Genomic DNA, 23,234 nt, shown 5'->3' with positions numbered 1-23,234 from the left:
TTCCTTTGTGCTCGTCTGCATCTCGAACATCTTCAGTGTCGCTGCTGTAGTTGTTGGACTGCCTGAGGACTCCAGTCAACTCCGAGCTGCCTGAACTTCAACACGGTACTGTCAGTGTCGGCTCCTATGGATTCCTCCCTCATACCACTACACTTCACTCGCCTCTTCGCCAATTTGTAGACAACTTTTGCTTTCCTTTGTAAATATGTTTTCTTAGTCCTAAGTGTTCATCCCTCTTGCCTTGTGCAATTTTTGTTGCAATAAAATACAAAGTGCTACTTGATATAAATGGTGTCATTATTTTGGGTCGCGCATCACTTCAGAGATAAAACAAGACACAACAGGTTATGTATAATTTATTTTCTGTCTAGAGTATTTTGTAATTAAAATCAAAATGTCAACATTTTAAAATCATATACACGCAAGAACGCATTTAAATGTTAGCACAGCTCCTTAAAAATTTATACATATGTACTTTTTTTTGTAGTTGTGGACAGACAAAAGCAGGAAGTGGTCACTCAGACAGCAAAGAGGTGGGACACAGGAAAAGAGGAAGACCCCAGCCCACCAACTTCCAACAAGTTACAACCCCTCCCCTCCCCAAAAGTTAAGACAGCGATGCAGGCCTCCCCCCCCCCCCCCCCCCCCCCCTCAATGTGGAGGAGCTCTAATGGGGTTGGGCAAAGAGAATAAACAAGTGTCCCGCTCTCCACTCCGTACAAAATTGACTCAAAGTTAGACATAAATACAAGTTTTGCACATCATCTCATTCTACTTTCTCTCCAATCAACCAATCAGTAGTGTGCAGACAGGCAGGGGGGGCGGGGCGAGGCTGGGGGTCATCTATGTGTCTGTCCTTTACATACATTTATTAATAGAAACTATGTTACAGAATTTTCCCAAGCATGAATTACAGGCAACCCACTAGCACATCAACTGTACAGATCTGGGCACAGCCAGCAAATAAATGTCTAAACCCCATGTAGCGAAGTCGTCACCAATAGTTAAGAAGCAATATATACAGCTGTCCAATCAGGGAGTCGCTATGGTACAGAAAAACAAAACAGAAAAACAAAAAAACGGTACTTTGAGGGGTGAAAATCAATGAAAATTAAAAACTTCATCGTGTTTCTTGGGGGTGGGGACATGCTGCTTTTTGATGCTGTATTATACAAGGCAGAAGATCGTCGGCCCAAATGAAAGATCAGCTCTACAGTGCAGCTTCAACTTTGAGATACAGGAGTGCTAACAGTGTTTGTTTGTCTTTTTTAAAGTCGTGAAGGCCATTCTGCTGACCATTTGAAACATTATGACCGTGTCCATCGGTACTACACATGTTGACGCTCCGGTAAAAAGCTTCCAACTATTCTACACAGGATTTGTTGATCGGGATGCATCCACGAGGAGCAAGTGCAGCAAAAGAAAATTAAAGAGCAAGAACATAATTATAATAAGGCAACAAACAATGACAAAGAAAATGCTGGTAAAGACAAAATCAGTTGATATGACCTGAAGGGGGGGGGGGGGGGGGTCAGATGAGCGGAGGGGGCTGGTGCAAAGAAACAGATGTGAATGATTTTTCCATCAAAAAAGAAAGAAAGAAAGAAAAGCCATCTTTTTTTGTTAAAGTGTCATTTTAACTTAGTGAAAAGAAACCTCCATCCAGCTTAACACACACACACACACACAGACACACACAGACACACACACACACACACACACACACACTGGAAAACTCCCAATATTCATTCCTGTGATTTCTCAGAGGAGAGACAGGGGAATTACCCACAAGGAATTTGCGGGTAATTCCTGGTTTTCTCTATTATTCCTCCACACTCTCCCCTGAGAAGATGGAGCAACAGAAACAAGATTAAAAAGCCACGAGGATGAACCAAAAAAACAAAAACAAAAAAAAACCTGCCGATGAAAGTCATCCGGCAACGACATTCTCTGATGCACACCTCTAACCTGTGTGGCTGTGTCTCTCTCTCTCTCTCTCTCTCTCTCCCTCACACACACACACACACACACACACGTCACTGCCTTCACTTGTCTCTGTAAAACACTGGATAGGTAAAGCGTGCAGGAGAGGTGGCAGGAGTTTGGGCTTCTGACTTGAATGGTACAAACTGATCAGTGGTCAATGTGAGTACGTTTAGAGCTAAAAACCATAAAAAAACAGTCTCGGTTCATCATTGCTTCTATCTAAAGTGACCCGTGTAATGCATGGTGACGTCTACTTTACTATGACGGGGGAGGGGGGGCCACAATGGACTATACTGATTGGTGCGAGAGGAGCGGAGGGGAGTAGAGAAGGAGCGATATGAATGAGAACACACTGACAAGAGAAAAAGTGAGGAGGAGAGGAAGAAGGAGAAGAAAAGGAGAAAGAGGAGAGGAGAGATACAGTCCACACAGCCGGGCCTGTCGAGCCCACATTGATATCCGGTTCCTTCCCTCCGCAGCCCTGCGCTCATGCAGCTCCCTGTGGTGTGAGGGAGGAGGGTGGATGGATGTACGGAGGTGGCGGAATGGATGGAGTCGGGGGGGGGGGGGGGTGCGGGACAGACAAGAATGGAAAGGAGGGCTGAGGGGGTTTGCTTGGTCATTAGCAGCCACAGCCTTCCCTCTGAGGCTGTGGTTCGCTGGTTAGCCGGCCGCCCTGAGGGGCCGAGGGCTTGTGCTGGACCCCTGACTCAGCAGCGTTCAGGTCCAGGCTGCCATCTTGGATGTTCTGGTAGATCTTCTTAGCAGCTTCCAGGAAGGCATCCTCAACATTTTCACCTCTGAACACGGGGCACAGACATCAACATGAGAAAAGAGGCGTGCGGGAGTTGAAGAATGTGAGATGAAGGATGTTTCTGAGCAGACTTACGTTTTTGCACTGGCTTCCAGAAACAACAGACCTGTAGGACATAAAACACACTGGATGACAGATAGTAAAGCATTGTTCCGAACCTTAATACCTCAAATACCACTGCGTCCTTATTCGCCCTTTCCATTCCAGATAACTTTATCTTCAGTTTTCACTCTGGAAGTCACAGTTTCCTCGTCTGTCTCAACATTAACGCTAAAACCAGCAAATTTACCCACAGCTGCTCTTGAACCATGTACCTTTGTTCCCAAAGGATCATTTACACATTTTTCTCACCCTAACTTTTAAATTGACACTAACGTTTCTATGATGACACCTTTTGTGTAGCAGCAGCGGGTCATCTGTCATGTGCTGGCCATCAGTGTGGATAGCAGAGACTTACGATGCTAAACCAGAGGCTGGACTTCCTCTCGTGTGTCCTGAGCTGACATGTAGGCGGAGGCCGTCACATCCTCCGCTGCACTTACAGGAGGTTAACAATAATGAAATGGCCCGTACAAAAACGGATGCCATGAACATGAATGACTGTATTTCATCCCCTGAGGGTTTAAGATCCATTCATGCAGGGGATTTTTCTTTTTCTGCCGGGTCTTTTTTACCCGTGCTGTTTCTGAAGCTCGATGGAAATGAAGTTTATAGTTTTAGTAATATTATTGGTTTTTGATTAGGATAAATGTTCTAAACATAAACAGCAACGACCTATTCACAATGTGTTATAGACCAATAAACAAATGAACCTTGAAAATCAGTGCAGTCCAACAGTGGGCCAATTTGATCTGTTGGCAGTTTTAGGTGCATAGCGACCTCTAGTGGTAACTGAGGGTTGTGAATCATGACTTGCTTCTTAAATTCAACAGTGAATTCTTCCATTATGAATCTTCTGATAGATGAACGAGGCGACATTCAGTTGTACAGTTAAGAGTGTTTAGTATCTGTGATGTGAAGCTGAAAGAAGAACAATTTACAAGATGCATTTGAAAAAAAGTTGGCGAATATCTAAAAAATGTAAATGTGAAGAGGATCAATCGAGGGACAGACACTGAAAATGTTTCAAATGAATTTGTTGGACTGTAAGTGTCGTTTTTTGTGTTTTCTTTTTCTTTTTGTTGTTGTTTTTCCTCCAATATGCTGGTAAACTGCAAATATAAACTGGTGAAGCCGTCAGTCTGTTTGTCTCCCACAGTTCAAGCATAAAAAAAAAGGTTAACAACCCCCGGGATTCAACTCTAACTAGACTTTTTCAGTTTCAAACCATTTCATCTGTCAAATTTTCTCAGCCCTCTAGTTCCTTCCTGCGTGGCTCACCATTCTCCTCAGCAAACTGCTTGGCTTCCTCGTACGTGACGTCCCTCTGGGCCTCCAGATCCGCTTTGTTTCCTATGAGAATGATCACCTGTGAGGACAGAGAGGAAGACTGAGACAACCTCCTGGACGCTCCAGTCACTCCAAGTGCTTCTGGGAGGACATACATGCTAAATAAACATGAACATAAATGGTGCGTGAGGCGGTTGATGATTGATTTCTCAACAGATAAGTAGCATGTGTGAGCGACACGTGCTACCGAGACGCCACCACACCTGCAGTGTGACGAGCTTCCTCTTGTAGCAGCGACAAGACTCATCATCTCCTCAGGAACTGCTCAGCTTTCTTCACTCACAATAATTCCTCACTGACGCTAAATATTAAACTTTCCTTTGAAAGTCAATTTCATCTTGAAAATGGGGATGACGTAAATATAAGTACAGTTGATTTGACGATGACAATCACAGAAAATGAACTGTACGACTCATCCTAAATCATCAAGCTTCTGGATTCGAATGTGATTTACTCGCCATTTCTGGCGAAGTTAGAATGGAGAAGCTCTTAAACCCCCCCCCCCCATCAGATTCAGGCCAATTACTGTCAAATTATTGAACAACAAGTTCACTCACTCATTTCACAAACTAAACCAGCCACATAAATGTCCTCACCGGAGCAGGAGCACGTGCTGACACAAACCGTGACTAGACAGTGGCACAATATGGCCATCAAACAGCAGTCGTCCAGGAAACAGCTGAGACTGATACAGCTGTTTCCTGAGAGTCTCCAAAAATATCCTCATTTCGTAGTTTTCCTTGTAATAGTAAGAGCTCATATATGTAGCACCATTTCATACTTATGAGCAGAATGGAAAGACGACAGGAAAACCCATTTTGACTGGATGAGGGAGTGCTCGGAGTGAAGGCAGCGTGTTGTGTGAGGGAGCACAGAGCTCCGTAAATGAGAGCAGAATGATTTAAAGCTAATCATATTTACCACGCAATCCAATTTAAGAAATGGATGAGGCTGTGAACAGAGGAAGAACGACACGGGGGCAAAGGAAAAAAAAAGGGAAAAAAGAAAAAAAGAAGGATGACGCAGGAGGAAAGATGCTGCAGGAAATGATGTGTACGCGTGTACTTACAGTATTGGGATTGGTGAGGTTTCTAGCATCAGTCAGCCAGCTGCTCAGGTGGTTGTATGTGCTTCTCCTGTGTGACATCAATAGAGGGTGGATGTTACTATGACAACAGGCAAAGATCGCTTAAGAGCGATCCGAAAAGACGCTGCAGTTGCTACATAATAACGAATGAGTAATCAGTGTTTGTTCCTTCCACGCCGTGTAAGGTAGTCAGAGTACACAAACAATTAAGTCCCACTTCATTTTAGTAGATATTATCACTTGTGGACAAGTCAGTGTTATCTTGAGAAAATTACAACAGAGTATCAGTGGACAGAAGATTAAATCTAAGGAATTTCCCTCTTAATCCAACACACTGACACGCTTCACTCTCCGGTGCACCCAGGTCTCTCCAAGTTCAACTGAGGAACTTTTTCGCACCACTTAGAACCAAATTTTACATTGACATCACCGCCAAACTGGCAAATAGTGCACTACAGGTACTATGTACACTTCACCGTTACTAACAGGAGCTTTTACGCGCTGTCATATGTAAATTACTACAGTATGTTAGACATCGGACAGTCATTTATGATGCTGTGGTACTACTCTAATACTATGAAAGGGCATGAGAAGACCTTTGTTAATTAAATCAAAGACTATTTAATAAAACAATACTTTTCAGGGCTTGTTTTTCCCCTTTTTCCCTTTTAAATCAATTCACTGCTGTGTAGTATTTGAGACCCTGAGGCTTCCCTGGTCTTGGAAACATGCACGAAATAGAGGGGGCAAACGTTAGTGGGGCCACAGTCTTTAATTACAGAGATATCAGCAGTGGCATCATGGGAAACTGTCGAGAACCAACACTGGTCTCGTCTTGGAAGTGGAAGCTGTGGTCGGCCACATTAACAGTGATGTCAGCAACTCATAGGAGTTTTTCTGAGTTACGTATGGTTTCGCGGGCCATTACTGGAGATGGGTGTGGTGTGGATACACATTCCACATGTTTAACTGTTTATTTAGCAGCCCACTGATACCAACTTGCAGTTTGGGCAAGAAAGGCAGACAAACTGTTGGTGTTTGCTCAGGAGAGAGTCGGAGGGGCTGAGCTGAGTTATCAGATGCTTTTATTTAACCTCCTCTTGAAAAATGCATTTGATGGTCAACACTTAAAGCTGTGGTGTAAAGTGGGGACAATTCAGTAACTGTGCACCTTCCACATTTTGACATCAAGACATAAACCATCCCGTACCTAGTGATGTCATATACCATGAGCGCCCCTGCAGCCCCGCGGTAGTAGGAGCGGGTGACGGCCCTGAAGCGCTCTTGTCCCGCTGTGTCCCAAATCTGCAGCTTGATCTTCTGGCCGCTAACCTCGATTATCCTTGTACCAAACTCCACGCCAATCGTATGGGGGCAGTCTGCCATGACTGGGGAGAGGAAGAGACACAACTGAGTGGGTTTGGGCAATAATACAGAATCCTGGGGTATTTTAAAAATAGTGGCTGTTTCATTACTGTCACACAAATTCTGCTGCCACAAGGGCCTTTTTAAATGGCTTAACTGATACTTTCAGGATTCCATCTGCTATACGGAGCATCGGTCATCAGCACCATCTATTCAACTGGCTGAGTCTTAACTTGAGAGGAGGAGGCAAACTGCTATTTGGCATTTTGATATCCATTGTTAACATGTGATTCAGGTTGCAATGCAGAATACATCTGCTGGTTAATATGAAATGACACAACAGCAGTCGATGCCATCATGCGTGCAATTATGTCTTTTAATGAGGCAAAATATTTTAAATGTAAGAGTAAACTTTATTGTCCCAGAAGAGTCATTCCTGCTTGGGCACAGATCTACATTTCATTGCTTCAGAAAACGAGGAAAAAAAAAAATCCCATAAACATTTTCTTACATATTGTATAACATCCTAAAAACACGGACAACATTTTTACATCGACAACACAAGAACATAACAAAGAGGCTGGGCAATTTAAAGCGTGTGAAAAGTGCTGACTGAAACCGTCCACACCATTACTGCTCTAACATGATCATTGAGTTGATCGGTGGATTACTACGAGGCTTCACAGCTGATATGCCTCAGTTTTGACGGCTGGTTGGTTCATTGTCAGAAAAAAAGGCAGTGATTTTACCCACAGATGTGATCTAATCTTGAAATGGGTTTTCCAATGTTTCCACTTAAACATAGCAGCTGTGTCATGGATGTATCACAAGACCTGGATACAGGAAGCGCGCGTTCAAGTTTTAAGTATGACATTGGTCATGTGATGCAACAAAGCCTAAAAAGACATTCCAGGGACATACAGGGAAAGAAGTGGAAAGAGGGAAAATGACAAGATACTTTTTTTTTTTTGTAATTTGATCAATTTAGGACTCTAATATTTGAAAGCCTAGAAAGAGTCTGGAAAGTATCAGTGGATTAAATCATTTCACCTCCAAGTTAAATCGGAGATTAAAAAGCTTCAATGAGGAAGTCTCATGTGCTTGCTCTACTCTTCTGTGCGGAACATGCAGACCAGCGTTTCCTAACTAGAAACCAAGAATTCTGTGCTTCATGTACCACTAAGCAACTTTCTGTAGGACTGAGCTGAGGCTCCACCTCTGACACAGAATCTACTCTCCGCTCTCTTCATACATCCATGAGCTGTGTACATAGCCTCGTGTCTACTTTGCATTCTACTTAGCATTCCAACAGTTATCAACTGTCAAGTTGATAAAACAATATACAGTAGAAACCCACTGTAGCTATCAACTACTACTGATTGAGGGAAAATATTCTCCAAAGAACCCCAACACAAGCTTGTTCAGTTGCGTGTTTAACAACTCCTCTCGCTCTTCTGTGGCATTTATGTCAAAGCAGCTGCACAAGAAGTGTAAAGGGAGTTTGTTGACACCAACAGAGCCCAGACCAGCTTAAAATCAACATTACAAAAATTTTCAGAAGCACAACATTAAGTTTTAAACTGTCCATGTAGTGCGATAAGCAATATGTTTCAAGCTTGTACTCCAGTTGTTGAAACCTTAACTTTATGACTAGTTTATGATCAGCGTTTTGACACATTTTGTGGACACAAACATTGCAGTAACACACATCTTGATTCTAAGTCTCTCGCAGGTGCATGAATTATTGATCACAGCATTTACAGCAAGTAGACTCACACTTCACTACTTTGAAAACAACAACCATAAATAGATCTATAATAAAAATTCTATAATGCTAAATCTAAAATCTGTTTTGAGATACCCCAGTGTGTGTGTGTGTGTGTGTGTGTGTGTGTGTGTGTGTGTGTGTGTGTGTGTGTGTGTGTGTGTGCAGGATGTGATCATGGATGGGTGAATGAGGAATACAGCATCTGGCTTGTTAATAGTAGCACCAAACACAACAGAGCTGAATGGTAATGGGAGGCTGCAGCTGACACACAGAAGAGTCTCTCACTGTTGAGCTCACACTTGACTTCTATGCCACCAGCTTCCGTTGGTGCAGAAAGAAATCTAAAGCGATTTAGGCACTTCAATTGAACCTGGCAAACCTTACATACACTGAATCACACACACAGATGAAAAGGCATCAAAAATCAGGGTAGCACTTACATTTCTTTTCTGTGAACTGGTGAAGCAAACATGACTTCCCTACCCCCATGTCCCCTGTGGAGAGAGACAGAAATGAAGGAAGCGAACTCAGGTCAACCAAGGCAAGAACAGGAGAATTCTTTATTCAAGCCTGCAGTGTTGCCCCGATGCATCATGCAACAACGTTTGGATACACACACACACACACACACACACACACACACACAAGGTTGAGGTTCATCTCATTCAGCACTAAAATCCAAAGCTTAGAAAGTATTTTCAATTTTGGCATAGAAGTAGTCAAAATTACACAGCTGTAATAATAAGTACGGTTACATTTTCTGCTCTGTTCTAGTCAAAGAAAAAGCACAAGTACTTATTCAGGCTGCTCTTATAGACTCAGACTTCCCTTTAAGATCAGACCTGACAACCTGCTCTTTGCTTTGAGGCAAGGTGATTTAAGTTTGATGGCAGAGGAGAATAAAGAGCTGTGGGTGTGTGATTGTACTTATGGACATGTCTGCCTGTGAATGTGCATAAAACTAAAAGCAACAAAATGTTAAAGGCCTCTTGTTACACAGCAAATGTAGAACATAAATCTTATCACAGAAATGGGTCTAAAAATTCATTACATAAAGCAGTGTGTGCTACATTGTCCCTTTCTGAGCAGCACAGAGTAGAAAGGCATTGAAGTAGTCGTAGTAGTAACTGAAACAGGCAGCCACAAATATATTAAGACACTCCGCAGGGCTCCTCAGACATGGTCCAAGAGAAATTATTGGCACATTCAGTGCACAGAGCAGCATGCAGTCTGCAATAAATACACTTAGGTGAAAGCTTTTTGGATGGTCCCATGAGCTTCCACACACAGGTGGTCATTGTACACTTACCGATAATGATGTATTTGAAAATGTAGGAGTAGTTGTATGGTGCAGTGGCCATTGTGGCTCTGAAAGAGAGAACAACAGAGAGAAAGAGGTGAAGGCTTGAACAGTGTAATTAAGGACAAGGTTTTTTGTTTCCAAAATGAAGACTGCTCGAACAAGTATGAATACATCCAAGGCCACGGTGCCCCATTTGATTCACCAGCGTTTTGATGTCTGACTTTTGCTAGAACTAAAAGGCTCAAGGTTATCTCCGTGGTTCCCGGTGGGATAATGCACCAACAAGGTTACAATGTCTTTAATGATGAAGTTGAGTGTGGATAAACAAAGAATTTGGTGCAAGGTGTGATGGCTGTGCACTGTCCAGCAGATGACATAATATAAGATCCTACTGCTGGAGGGGGACAGAGCAACTGATTGATGGCAGTTTATTCCAGAATGATTGTAATTTGCAGGGCCATGGGCTGTGTGACATCACAAAACCATGACGACCAATCTCAAATTCTGCACTTGCCGTACAGATTTTTTGCTGCATTTACCGTACATCACAATTACAATGACACTCTTTTGGGTGGTTGTCATCATGACTAAAACCATCCAATCACAATTCCTTAGCGTCCCCCGTGAGTGAGTGACTCAGTGACAGACTGAGCAAGTGGCCTTAAATCTTCCTAACCTTCTAAACCTCAGCAGCCATTGCAAAAAAAAAAACAAAAAAACAAAACGAAAGTGATCAGCTAATGGGTAAGCTACATTGACTTTAAATAAGAGGGCCAGCATTACAGCTGGTGATACTTTTCCCATCAGTTGGAAATTCAAATCAGCAGAGGTTGACATCAAAAGACTGAATATAGATTGGGTTGATCCCTTGGTGTGTTCCTGACAAACCAAACTGCTGGAGATGTTTGATGCACCTATTGTTTATTTGGATGTTGCACAATACCCAGTCATTTCACTTAATCAGTGCATTTTCCTCTTTGAAGGGAAACATGGATGACTGATGGTCAAGGACACATTCGCATTTACACTGCTAGGAGACTGTGGCTCAGACCCCCCCACCCCACCCCACCCCACAAAAGTGGTCTCGGTAATGGAATCTCAAGGTGTTTTGAGTACTTTCACAATTGTAGTTAAACTATCCACATGTGATCGGATCAGGGTGTCTCTTAACCCCAGATCTTAACAGGGCCCGAGTGTCTGAATCATGGAACTTAAGTGAAACAGTTTCTTTCTCTCACCTCTGGAATGTGATGGAGAATTTGTGAACACAGAGGGGATGAATGCAAGATAAGGGAGTCACATTTCTACAACACTAAGTTAGCAGCCAAGTCAACCTGCTGTCTCTTCTCATAATGGCAGAACACAGTGACACTGATTCATTTTGATCTCACAAAACAGTTGGAGGCCCTTACCTGTATGCCAGCACATTCAGGAGCATCATAGCCTTGGAACTAAAAATAGCCTGACACGTATCTGATTGATACCCAGTTATGTGTCATTGTTCAAACTTAACTTACAGCACACTGACAAGGCATGCAGGAGAATAAGACTCCTTGCTCGCATGAAAGATCACCTCTACAAATAAAAGAGCACTGACACAAACGCACTACAGCCTGTGTCAAGATGCTCCTTTTTTTTTTTTAACCTTGCACTGATGATGATGATCTGGTCATTTATGGCATTGATGCAACTGCTTTATAGCTCACACAGTTATTTCTGATGATATTTTTTACCATGCAAAGCACAATGCCACCTCCTGACATCATGGCTATTTTGCTGTAGCTGAATAAATAATTTTAATTCTGTACTGAGGGACTGCCAAAAAGCATTGCTGCTGTAGCAAAGTAAATAATTCACATTTAACGAGAAGCATAATCAATCAGCCGCCAGATGGTTCCTATGTCTAGCAAAGATGGTCAATCTTAAAGCAGTATGTTCCGATCAACAGCTCCTGATAACTCAAATCAGTGTGCAACATCAGAGCCTAGCACTTGTGTAAGCCTCATTCTTTAGCATTTGCAGTTCAGTGACCATGTGTGACTGGGCAGATTAAAGCTGACACAATCCTGAGAAATGTGGTAGGGGCATGATAAGAGACGCTACAGAAAGGCAACAAAAACAAAAGTAAAAAGAAAAAAGGGACTTTGGATGATAAGAAAGTGACAGTATATTAAGTAGCAAAAGATACTAAAAGTGTACACACAAATTTATGCGGGCTAAAAGACTACTTGTTTGAGGATAAGTGCATGGTGTCACCTGAACTGATTTAACAAAAATGGTCGTATGATGAAAGAAACCAACACGACTTCAGCAACAAAAATCTGATGTGAAAAAATGTGCAGAAATGATATACCAAAAAAACAATTCAGTATTTGTAATTTCTTGATCATTATATCAGCACGTGACTGCTGAATTTATATGCAAAAGAAAAGATTTTCAAATGCAACAGTGCTCTGATTTCTGTTGTCTGAGTGTAACTGACCAATCACATTTCCAAGTACTGTGGTGGTTTCATGCAGGTAAACAGCCTGTGTCGAGAGCAGAGAATGTAGTGGTTGAAATCTTATCTCACAACCATCTGCAAACTTCTGGTAATGACTTAGCTTTTCAGTTTATCTGAATTCTTGTTACTTCATAAACAACCCAGTAATAGACATTGTCTTGACTCCAACTCCGTTCTCATATCTCAAGTTGCTGACTTGACTGTACGCCAGATGGAAGAGGAAGTCTTTCAAGATTGCTAATTTCCTGAACAATAAATGATTTCTTCACAAAAGTTATTGCTGAATGTTATCGTTTGAAATAATGTACAGCTAAACAGCTTTCTGGTTTTGTTTTGATGCCCCCAAAAAGAACTGGCGAACTTGCAGACTTCCACAAACAACAACTTGGCATTTGGCAATTACTTCGACTAACATTACAACTTGCGTCATCATTGCCAGGGTGGCCATCCTCCTACCGATGTGTTGAAAAACATGGTTTACTGACCTCACAGTAACAACCATGGTACGAAAACAAAAGTCCAAAATCTTCTCTTTACCCCAAATACTACTAATGTTGATTTAAAGGATGACACCAATATAATTACACTTTTCCTGCTTTAGCTTCATTCACTGAATCAGCTGACACACTGCAAAAGTGAGATTTTAGTTGTTGTTGTTTTTAAATCAAACAGGATTTCTATGTAGATCTATATTGTTAATTCAAAATGTGAGTGGAAACAATGAATGTAGTTGCAAATCCTTCACACTGATTCAGCCAACGTACTCTCCAAATGAAACAGAAACCATAATCAGGTCTCACAATCACACCATTACTATTTCTTACAATCCCTGGATAACATTTGAGGGCCTTTTCTAGGCTGTTTCCCATCACATGACCCTCATGTGGTGCTTCGGTAAGCAAGCTTTGAGAGATGGTAATCCTGACTAGAGAGTGAACAAAATGAGATTCAGATGTGACTATTGTGGTTGTTTTTAAACTTTTTGCTCATTCCAGAGAGGTAAACCCCATGAGAATCCATTAAGGAAAAGGCGAGTCAACATGTGACCAGACTACAGTCTCAGCACTTCTCTATTACTCCAGAGAAACACTATCACCCGCTTTCTTCCTCTAAAGAGCCACATCCTATTGGGGTGAGAGAATAAACTACAAATGGCTCATTCAAATCTTAGCTTTCAGGAAATGATGACACATATTTTGTCACTGTGTTACCCCACTGTTCGAAACCTAGGAATTAAATTAAGAGTCCGTTCAACCAAGCACATTTTCACAATAAATACAAGCTGAATTAAGATTATTCTGTAAATGTGTATAATAAATTGAAGTCTATAAAAATAGAAGGAAACAATGTTGCTGCATTAAAGTATTGGATCAAGCTAGAAGGATCACAAGAAAATGAAATGATGCAGCATTTTATTTTTGATAAAGCCAGATTAAGCAAAATCCGGAAAAATGAAAACCATTAAATTAATACATTTTGTCTCTCGACTACAGTACAGATCTGTTTGGAAAAGTAAAGCTGGAAAATAAGGTTAAGTCACCCAAGCCTCAGGAATAAGTATTGGATCGTTTACGGACTTTACTCCGATCTCTTTCGTTTTACGAACCAGAATAGAAAGAGAGAGAGAGAGACAGAGAGAGAGAGAGAGAGATATGATCATAATACACACATACAAACAAACCCGACGGGAGTGTCTCCCGTTAACTCTTTAACGTGACACTATAACGTTCCGCCTGCTACCCTAAGACAGCCGCTAGCTTAGCCTAACTGCCGGCAAAGTGACAGCATCCGTTAGCATAATTATCTGCAAATTGCTAACAAACACAACATAATAACCTGCTTAAGTAGAAAAATAAAGAAATGTAACATTCATTTAGATGATTATCTAGATAAACATGTCTGATAACAACCACGGCCCTAAATAAATGCTAGCTGATATGTCAGCTCACTTTGCGTTAGCTAGTTTTTAACATCTACTTGTGTCTCATGACAACATAACGCAGAAATATAATCACGTTTGTCAATTGCGTTTATTAAACAGTGCACGACCGACAAAATACCATTCATCACACGTAAAAGCAACTATTCCCTGGAATAATTTCTCAAAAGCCACAAATACTTAACTAACCTTAGCTTTAGCATGCTAGTTTGGCAGCCAAGTGCGAGGGTTGTACTATAGGACCAAAATGCGTATCCAATCTTGTCAACACATACAGTTCTCTTTTGGTCAGTGAACAAGGCCGTTCCCGTCTATATAAGCATTTTCTGCCAGCTTAATACATGATATAACGCATTCTTGGGTGTTTACCACAGTCACCAACCTGATATTAGCCTCCTGTTAGCTAGGTTCGTTAGCTTTACAATTAGCTGACTCCTAGTAAAAACAGGCTAGCTAAACTGCTTCATAATTTCAATGAGTGTCTCTACATTTGTCAGACATAAAGTATACGTGTACTGATGTATTCAAATAATCTCCCTTTATATCCTTACCAGAAATGAAGTCTTTTAGACCTTTATGTTGGGCTGTTTCAGAAGAGCTTGGCAGGTTATCCTGGCTCAAGAATGATCTGTCTATCCAAGATGGCTGCTCTCACCGCACAGGGTTTCCTCCGCTGTATACAATGGGCTTCTGGGACAAAGAGCATCACATGCAGCGATCTGCGGTGTGTTTATCTGTGGTGTGTACTGCGCTCACCTGCACAGGTGCATTCACTGTACTGATGTACCTTTAAGATAACAATAACCCATATTAGTACAATACAGAATATTATCTATCCATCTATCTATCTATCTATCTATCTATCTATCTATCTATCTATCTATCTATCTATCTATCTATCTATCTATCTATCTATCGATCAATATCTAGCCTATTGAATGAAACTGATTCAGAATAATATTAAGTTCAGTGGCTCTACTAAAATCTCTGTCCATGTGCTACTACTACTGTATTTGATGACTGGTTTTGATGAGTAAAAATACTACCATTGACACAATTATTTTGTGTATTTGTTGTACATCAGATTATCTAACAACATGGAAGGGTTGCAAGGGTCAAGGGAAGTCTGGGTTTCTCTGCTTGGGCTGCTGACCCCAAAACCAAACATCAATCAAGCGGAAGAAGATGGATGGATGGATGGATGCATGGATGGATGGATGATGTTAAAATGTTATGGTTTCATATCACATGCACATAGATGACATGTAAATATGCATTTTTTTTTTACCAGATGAGCATAAATCAATAGACAGCATAGTCTGGAATGTTGGATCAAACCATTTTGGGGTTTTTCCAGATTTGGTAAATGATGACAAAACTGAAATCCAGTGATTGGGGTCAGTGAAGAAAGACTCACTTCAACAGTCTGTCACTGAAGCATCGAGGTCAATTATGAATCTTGCTGGACTCCAACCAAATTTTAAGTCTCAACAATAGCAAAATCAGCCATCTGCTATTAAATCAAATGAATCACAAGTCTTTTTACTGCCCTGATTACTGTCTCATATTTATCATGTTTATTTGGCCAAAAAATTCACAGCATTTTTTTATTTGAAAAATGTGAATCATTTTAATACAGCAACTCACCACATTACATGCTTTCACTGTACATTGTTTCTTACAGTCATATGTATAACCACATGCAGTGTGCTTTTCCAAGCTTAGCCTGGACAACTGGACAGCAAACTAAAAAAATATATTTCATTATGCACAGTAAATTGCCAGTGACTTTAATAGAACATAGCCCACACACATTTTTTAAAAATCTCAACAAGTATTAGAAACTTTTTGAAATGACATGACTAACGAAGCTTCTTTCATGGTATCGATGTCCTGTCGTATCTTTCGTAAGTGAGATATCCACAATATATTAACAATGAACTGTTTGTCTTTATTTTGACCAAACATATACACAAAGTTATTTGTCACTGCTCTGACTGTAAGTCCAAGCTAACACATGTGACAAAGCAACTACTTCAAGGTGCTCAACACCAAACTGGGTAAAATTCTCCATCAGCCCTTAACATGAACAGCTAAGTGGCCAGATGACAGTTTTCATATAAAATGGTTCTCCCACAGTCTACATGTGCAGCAAAGTGGTGTTCTGTTCCTCTTGCAATGGACTTGACGTCAGGGCCAAATCCTCAGTAAAAAGAGAGTGACCAGAGCACAAATGTAGTGCAGTGTGCCTGGATGCCAGGAGGGGGCGCTGTTACATAGGTCTGAGTCACAGCAGTGGATGCGCACCCCTGGCAGCTCATGTTGCTGGCAGTGTCTGGACGTGGCACAACCGCTGGTCAGGACGATACCCAGAGCAGCTGCAAAGGAGAGGGAGTGGAGGCAGTCAGTCAGAGAAGAGTGACGAGCTGGTGTTTGCCTCAGCAAGAAAGAAAAGCACAAGTAAGCAGCAAATACTGCAAGTGTGTAATTAGGAGGACATTTAGAGATCTTAAAGGCATACTCCGCAGAGTAGATCTTCACAGTCGAGAAACCTCCTACAAACAGCTCATTAGTTTAACCTTGAATTCATTAAAAATCTATTCAGCCTTAAAAAAGAGTCTACAACCCTTTACCTCAACTTGCCAAGAGAAACAAGTATTTTGTAGCATTCCAGTGACATATGTCATGATAATAGGATAAATCTCAAGATAACAAGATAATTAAACTGTTATCGTGAGGTAACAGTATTAAAAGCTGCCTTCGCACATGCAACCTTTCTGGGATCTCTTTTATTGTCTTGAAAGATGTTAGAACATTGACTGGCATCCAGTAATCAATGATGTGATTTGTCTGAGCCCAATTAAAGACTCACGCATCAGTCGTAAATGAACATCTTAAGCTTTTCCAATTTATGTGATTAGTTTTTACAGGTTTCCTTCTTTTTAATTAGCACCTGACAACATATCTGTCACTTATAATTCTTTAAAGACAACCTGACACCCTTAGGCACGAGGAGCTCAGTGATGGTGTGTTAAAATCCAAACCGCTAAACGAAAGTAGTTAAAGCCAGGACAGTGTGATACGAGCTGAACCATCCATCCATTTTCTATACCGCTTATCCCAGCTGACATTGGGCGAGAGGCAGTGTTCACCCTTGATGGGCCTCCAGTCCATCACAGGGCCATCGGGAGCAATTAGGGGCTCAGTATCTTGCTCAAGGATACTTGGACATGGTCACCGGTGGAAGTGAGGATAGAAACCAGCGACCCCTCTGTTGCTAGACGGTTACTCTACCTCTGAACCATGCTGCCCCCTTGAGTTGAACCATGTGTGTTGTAATTAGCTGTGGTTAGGGTTGAAATATTTTTGATGTTTTTATATATCAAAGTATAGAATCAAAAGAACGAGAAACACCTGAACGCCATTGACTTACTGCTGCTACTGGAAGCCTCTAGGCAAATATAGAAAAGATGTTTTTTTTATTTCTATTCTCAACAGGGGTTAAATTAATTGTAACAATTCTTAGTTATGCCATATTTTAACATCACATGACATTTCATAAAGAGCCTTCCATCAGAAGATGGATGCAGCTGAGATGATAGTCACCATTGTTCAGGAGAGCAGACCACTGGATTAGCTTCAGGTTAAGGACAGATGTTTTATATCTGAGGCAACTAGAACCATAAGGCTCTTATGGATCTTCACCAGCAGCTGTTTGATTTGGGTTTGGCTGGTACACATGAAGATTAACAGGCTGACTGGCTACAGATTACGACCAAGACCGCTTCAAGACTTTGACAAAGTGCTTGTCGCGCTGTGTCTGATGTGATGCTGTCAGTCCTTATCTTGCAGCCTTCAGTCTCTCCGAACAAAAAGGGCGAATAGGTGCCTCATCAGCCATTTTCAGCATGAGCGGATCCTGAAGCCGTCAAGCAAAGGAACAGCTGGATTGTCCACGCTTCCATGCATATCTGACCATCACCATCCAGTTGAGGATGTCCACATCCTCCATTTGATTTAACATCAAAGACTGAATGACTTCTCATGTACTCAGCAAAGCAGACCAAATCAGTATTATGTAAGGAGCCCCAGCGCAGGAGCGACTGAATATTCACAAGAGCGGACCAAGTACATTTACATAAAAGTATGATTAAAGATGATCAAGCCAATGTCCGTTGGCATGCCACAGAGAATTCATCATGGTTTAATAGTCTTCTACACCATGAATATTCTCTAAATAAATATCATACAAGGACATGTTAGCTGAGGACAAAGAGAAGAGCAGAAATGAGAAGAATGTTTTATTCGCTTTTCTCAGGAGTGAGTTACTCACTGCTTTCTGTTTTGATGCAGAAACGGTGTTTGAAGCCCTTGTGTGAGTGGGTGCAGGTGATGACCTCTGGGTTGGAGCATCCCACGTCCACGTACCTCTGGCCCTGGATGATGTTGCAGCCATAGCACTGCAGACCCTGGACTGTGGGGGACACACAGAACAGCACAAGGCAACAAGATGTCAGTTAAGATGTTCTCCTCGCTCCTTCATAGAGCCTCAAGGATAAGCAATAGCATAGTCACTGGGGCAATGGAAGGAAACGCATCCACAGGTTATAAAAAACACCTGTTATTATGAATACGGAGTTTAAAAAGAGGCAGCATTCACTATCTAAAGAACAGCATCACACAATGGAGATCCAGACAGGGCACTGGGAGCATCACAATTTTTATATTTTTAATTTTCCACACAAGAGGAAATCTTTGATATTGAAAAGATTAGCCTCAGACCTGTGTGGCACAGATTTATTGTACATCCAAGGTCGCTATTAGTTCCAGGACATCTGGAAATACAGAGAAGAGATAATACAACCTGCAAAAAAAAAAAAAAAGTGGGTCATTGTGCATGACATTGTGGATAGTGCCACTATTCAATTCCATTGGATGCAGTTCTGTTTTATTTTATTCAGTTGGATTTGATTCGGGGCGGCCCAGTGGTGCAGGAGTCAGCACTGTCACCTCACAGCAAGAAGGTTCCAGGTTCGAGCCCCGGCTCCAGCTCAGGATCTTTCTGTGTGGAGTCTCCATGTTCTCCCTGTTCCTGTGTGGGTTCTCTCTGGTACTCCAGCTTCCTCCCACAGTCCAAAGACATCAAGAGAGGACGAGGCTGATTGATACTCTAAATTGACCGTAGGTGTGACTGTGAGTGTGAATGGTTGTCTGTCTCTATGTGTTGGTCCTGCGATGGACTGGTGACCTGTCCAGGGGGAACCCCGCCTCTCGCCCGAAAGCTGCTGTGATAGGATCCACCCCCCCACGACCCTTAACAGGATGAGCAGAAGAAAATGGATGGATGGATGGATTTGATTTGATGCTATCAATTTTTTACTCACATATGAAAGTGTGTACATTATTTCCTTTAAAATGTACATTTTCTGCTGCAGTGTTGGTAGCCTCAGTTAAACGTCTCCTGTATGTGTTTACACTTTTTGCATCATTATATAATGAAACACACACAGGCTACACTGCAGACAGACTCTCCACTTTGATGTATGAGTCCAAATCCAATTTGAGGGACCTACACTGACTGCAGCAAACCGACTCTGATTGACTTTACTTGAACTGGTCCAACTTCCTGAAGCTATGCAGAACATTCACAGAACCAAGAAACAATAGTAGAAGCAATTCTTCAATTCAGCTGAAGGTGGCAGTCTTACAAGAGAAAAGAAGTTCTTTATGTGTCATGGTGCCACCATGTAGCATTGTTGAACGTTCAGATCCCACGTGTCAACGTTCAGATCCCACGTGTCAACGTTCAGATCCCACGTGTCAACGTCAGCGTTTTTCTGAATGGCTTTTCATCTAAATGACTGAAGTAGAATCTGTGGTTCACACTAGCTTAAGATCTTTAAATATTTCGGACTGCGGAATGAAACCCATTAGTAAATATACCTCTTGTTTGTGAAGATGATCTTGTAAGGACAGATTTATATGTAAGAATATCCTGTTCTCTTCCCTTCCCTTCTCTTCTCTTCTCTTCTCTTCCTGCTGAAGGGTGACTCACCCTCAGTACACCTCATACCAAGTCTGTCTGTTGTGTTAGCTCCAGTTTGCCATTTCAAAGCCGCGTCTTTGCCTCTCAGCTGCCTGTATATGGTGTCAGGACTCAAGAGGGACTAAACCAACATGCAGCCAGATTATGCAGTGTAGTTCTCCCTGAGGCCTAGAAATGTTAAACCATTTGTCCAAACAGTTTGGACCATACTGTGTGGCTATAAGAGGAGCTGGAACACTTTGAAAGCTCATGCAGTCAAATTTAAAGGCATGTCTTTTCAGAAATAAATGAAGACTTCTTTCATCTTCAGTTCCCTTGTGTCCTCTGCCACTGTCTCACCTCCCAAATGCCTAACTCTCTCAAGAAAGTACGGATAAGCCTAAACAGAACAAATCCACCAGAGCTTAAAGGGATTGTCCATGAATTCAGACCCCTCACACACCTGTGCCTGACCTCCACAATTCCACACACACAAGTTGGAAGATCAGCTTTGGCTGAAACCAATCCTCCCTCTTTATCTGTGCAGCCCTGTGGACTCAGTTCGAGGACGAGAGCCTCTCGCTGCCACTGCCCTGCTAAATAGCCCACCAAAAGCTCTGATGGAGCTTTCAGGAGCAAACTAATCCCAGGCAAATGCTCTTACAAAAATCACTTTAGAAATCTGCTGGAATCAATGTAAAGCCTCACAGCAACAGAAAGCACATGCCAACCTTTAGGGAATGTGTCATATTCCCCCGCTGGTGATACAGCATGCTGTGACAGCGCTCATAAATACTGGAGAATTTCATTGGAGGGGTGCGGAAATGAAAATCAGTCGAATGGTCATTTACATCTGTGAACGGTCTGATTGAACAATTCACTGTGATGCAGTGTTGCTACACACTGCTTTCATGAAACATTGAAAAGCTGCCCAGTATGAGCATTTGTCAACATAATGAGGGCTTATTGGAAAGACATTTAGCTCCCATGGCACAGTGCAATTTATTGTATCTCTCCCAGTATGCTTTGCAAATGTTGATTTAGTCCAAAGATGTCTGAATCTATTGAACCTCATTCGGCTTCATCTGTATTTAAAAACTGAGCCGATTCCATCAGTTTTGAGAATGATTTGGATTGAATTAAAGATGTCTTGTTTCATTATATATATTGCTACATTTGTTTTGAAAAAAAAAAGACACCATAAAAACAGTTTCTGAATGCTAGATCATAACTGTAATCAGGAATTATATAATAAACAATAAAGAATGTGCTATTAAGGTATTAAAGCTCAATGTCCTCTACTGGCGCATCATCATCACCTTTTTGAGTTTTCATCCACGTTTTAAATCGCTGATGTTGGATTATGTTGAGGTGGATTACATGTCCTCATGAAACAATAATTTGGTTTATGCATATTATGTAATTCCAAATCATTTTTTTAAGAACAGAATCATAGAAAATTAAATATACTAGAAATGTACAGCAATTTATTGTCTCATCTACTAGCATTAATGGATATTGTCTGATTGATAAACAAAGCCTCGTTAGTCCTCACAGGAGCCCCCCCCCCCCCCCCCCCCCCACACACACACACACACACACACGCACACTATGAGTTGGGATCAGAGGTGATGTGACGATGAAGCGAAGCAGCATCTCAGCACACAACAACCCCCCAATTTCATTTTGTTTGGCCCCCAGTGAAACAAAGGTTGTTGCAAAAGCCAAGTCAAGTCAATTGTTATTACTCTGTAGGGAAATTCAGGTTTGCTACTCTGGATATTACCTATTGTCAGCAGATTTGAATTCCAGGTCAATTACACATGAACAAAGGCATATTTTTCTGATCTCCCTTTCAACATGGCTCTACATTATTTTACTGTGTCAGTTCAAGATGTTCTAGAAGATTCATCATACAGTTTCATGTAATTCCTCTGTAGTTTATATTGTTTTTCATGAGACTTTGAGTGCACTTATTTGCTGCAGTGTTAGTACCTGCAACTGCATTTTATATTATTGATTACTTTGACCTGCAGAGCGAAGAAATCAGTGCACTTTTCTTTGTATTTTGCATTGGAACATCCACATATCTATGAATCAACACTAAAACAAGCCATCCCACTCACCTTGTGCCAAGCAGAGCACCCAAACCAAGATAAATCCAAGCCCGTACACCAGCCAGGTGTGTAAAGTCATGGATGCAGCACAGAAGTGATGGTCAGATGTCAGTGCTGGTAAAAAGAGAGCCTAGAGATTTCCTCCGCTCTCATTTAATAGTCCAGAGGAGGAAAAAAAAGCAGTCAGAGAGAGGAAAATCTAGCTGTACTTTTCAAAGCCTGAGCAGCCTGACTGTCTCTCTCCACCCCAGCTTCAGCGACGCTGAGTGAACTGCCAGTGAGAGTCCAGCGAAAGAGAGGGAGCCAGCCAGCCAGCCAGCCAGCCAGCCATCCAGGCAGCCAGTCAGCTCAGCAGCCACTCAGGCAAAGAGACCAAGGGGGGTAAGATAAATGAGGGAACAAACTAAATAAATGAATGTCTTCCTCAGCGATCTCCTCACTCTCCCAGGAGGAGACGCTGCTGGGGGATGTAGTGGTTTGATGACAAAAATAATTAAAATTAATCCTTTCACCTCTCATCACGCAGATGAAAACAAACAGTGTGGTACATTTCCAGTTGAGGCAAACACATCAATCAGGATTAATTCCTGATTGATAATCCATTGCTTCTAACAATAGCCCAATCACAATGTGTTAAAAGCCTTGGGGCTAAATGGGATGGCACACTGGGGGGGGGGGGGGGGGGGGGGGGGGCAGGTCAGTAGATGTACTACGTGCCACAGTGAGGGAGGGTAAAAAAAAAAAAAACTAAAACAATCATACTTCCCCAATAAGGCAGGTTATATCTGCCTGGTGTATCACTGCGTTTGCACACTGGGGAGAAAATTCTATCTAATCAAGAATTAAAGAGTAAATCCTTTCTAAGAGACTGTAATGCC

At 41.7% G+C, this 23,234-nt stretch overlaps 2 protein-coding genes across 2 annotated transcripts; both read right to left on the bottom strand.

The window, feature by feature from the left end:
- Nucleotides 1–346: 346 nt before the first annotated feature.
- On the bottom strand, nt 347–14,920 carry rab14l (RAB14, member RAS oncogene family, like). Its single transcript, XM_086188286.1, has 8 exons — nt 14,766–14,920; nt 9,779–9,837; nt 8,910–8,963; nt 6,547–6,724; nt 5,319–5,385; nt 4,181–4,268; nt 2,876–2,906; nt 347–2,786 (listed from the first exon to the last, which is right to left on the bottom strand). Exons 2-8 carry the CDS (start codon nt 9,828–9,830, stop codon nt 2,609–2,611), a joined length of 648 nt encoding a protein of 215 aa, XP_086044412.1. The 5' UTR covers nt 9,831–9,837; nt 14,766–14,920; the 3' UTR covers nt 347–2,608.
- A 912-nt stretch (nt 14,921–15,832) lies between these two features.
- LOC147243966 (uncharacterized) lies at nt 15,833–22,954 on the bottom strand. The gene is made up of 3 exons (XM_086187366.1): nt 22,366–22,954; nt 18,548–18,688; nt 15,833–16,592 (listed from the first exon to the last, which is right to left on the bottom strand). Exons 1-3 carry the CDS (start codon nt 22,433–22,435, stop codon nt 16,405–16,407), a joined length of 399 nt encoding a protein of 132 aa, XP_086043492.1. The 5' UTR covers nt 22,436–22,954; the 3' UTR covers nt 15,833–16,404.
- Between the last annotated feature and the right edge of the window lie 280 nt (nt 22,955–23,234).

Source organism: Aulostomus chinensis, chromosome 19 (assembly GCF_037954235.1).
Source record: "Aulostomus chinensis isolate RoL2024-O1b breed Wild chromosome 19, RoL_Achi_v1.0, whole genome shotgun sequence".
NCBI classification, from domain to species: domain Eukaryota; kingdom Metazoa; phylum Chordata; class Actinopteri; order Syngnathiformes; family Aulostomidae; genus Aulostomus; species Aulostomus chinensis.
Note: the sequence above shows the minus strand (reverse complement) of the source record. Positions and strands in the feature narration are given on the sequence as shown.

Bases quoted from the DNA above. Each gene is read 5' to 3' on its own strand.
- rab14l (XM_086188286.1), bottom strand. From the start codon at position 9,830: ATGGCCACTGCACCATACAACTACTCCTACATTTTCAAATACATCATT. The intron at 8,964-9,778 runs GTAAGTGTACAA...CTCTCTCCACAG, and splicing joins TTTCAAATACATCATTATCG to GGGACATGGGGGTAGGGAAG. The intron at 5,386-6,546 runs GTACGGGATGGT...GATGTCACACAG, and splicing joins ATGGTATATGACATCACTAG to GAGAAGCACATACAACCACC.
- LOC147243966 (XM_086187366.1), bottom strand. From the start codon at position 22,435: ATGACTTTACACACCTGGCTGGTGTACGGGCTTGGATTTATCTTGGTT. The intron at 18,689-22,365 runs GTGAGTGGGATG...TGTCCCCCACAG, and splicing joins GGTGCTCTGCTTGGCACAAG to TCCAGGGTCTGCAGTGCTAT. The intron at 16,593-18,547 runs GTGAGTAACTCA...TCTCCTTTGCAG, and splicing joins CTGCATCAAAACAGAAAGCA to CTGCTCTGGGTATCGTCCTG.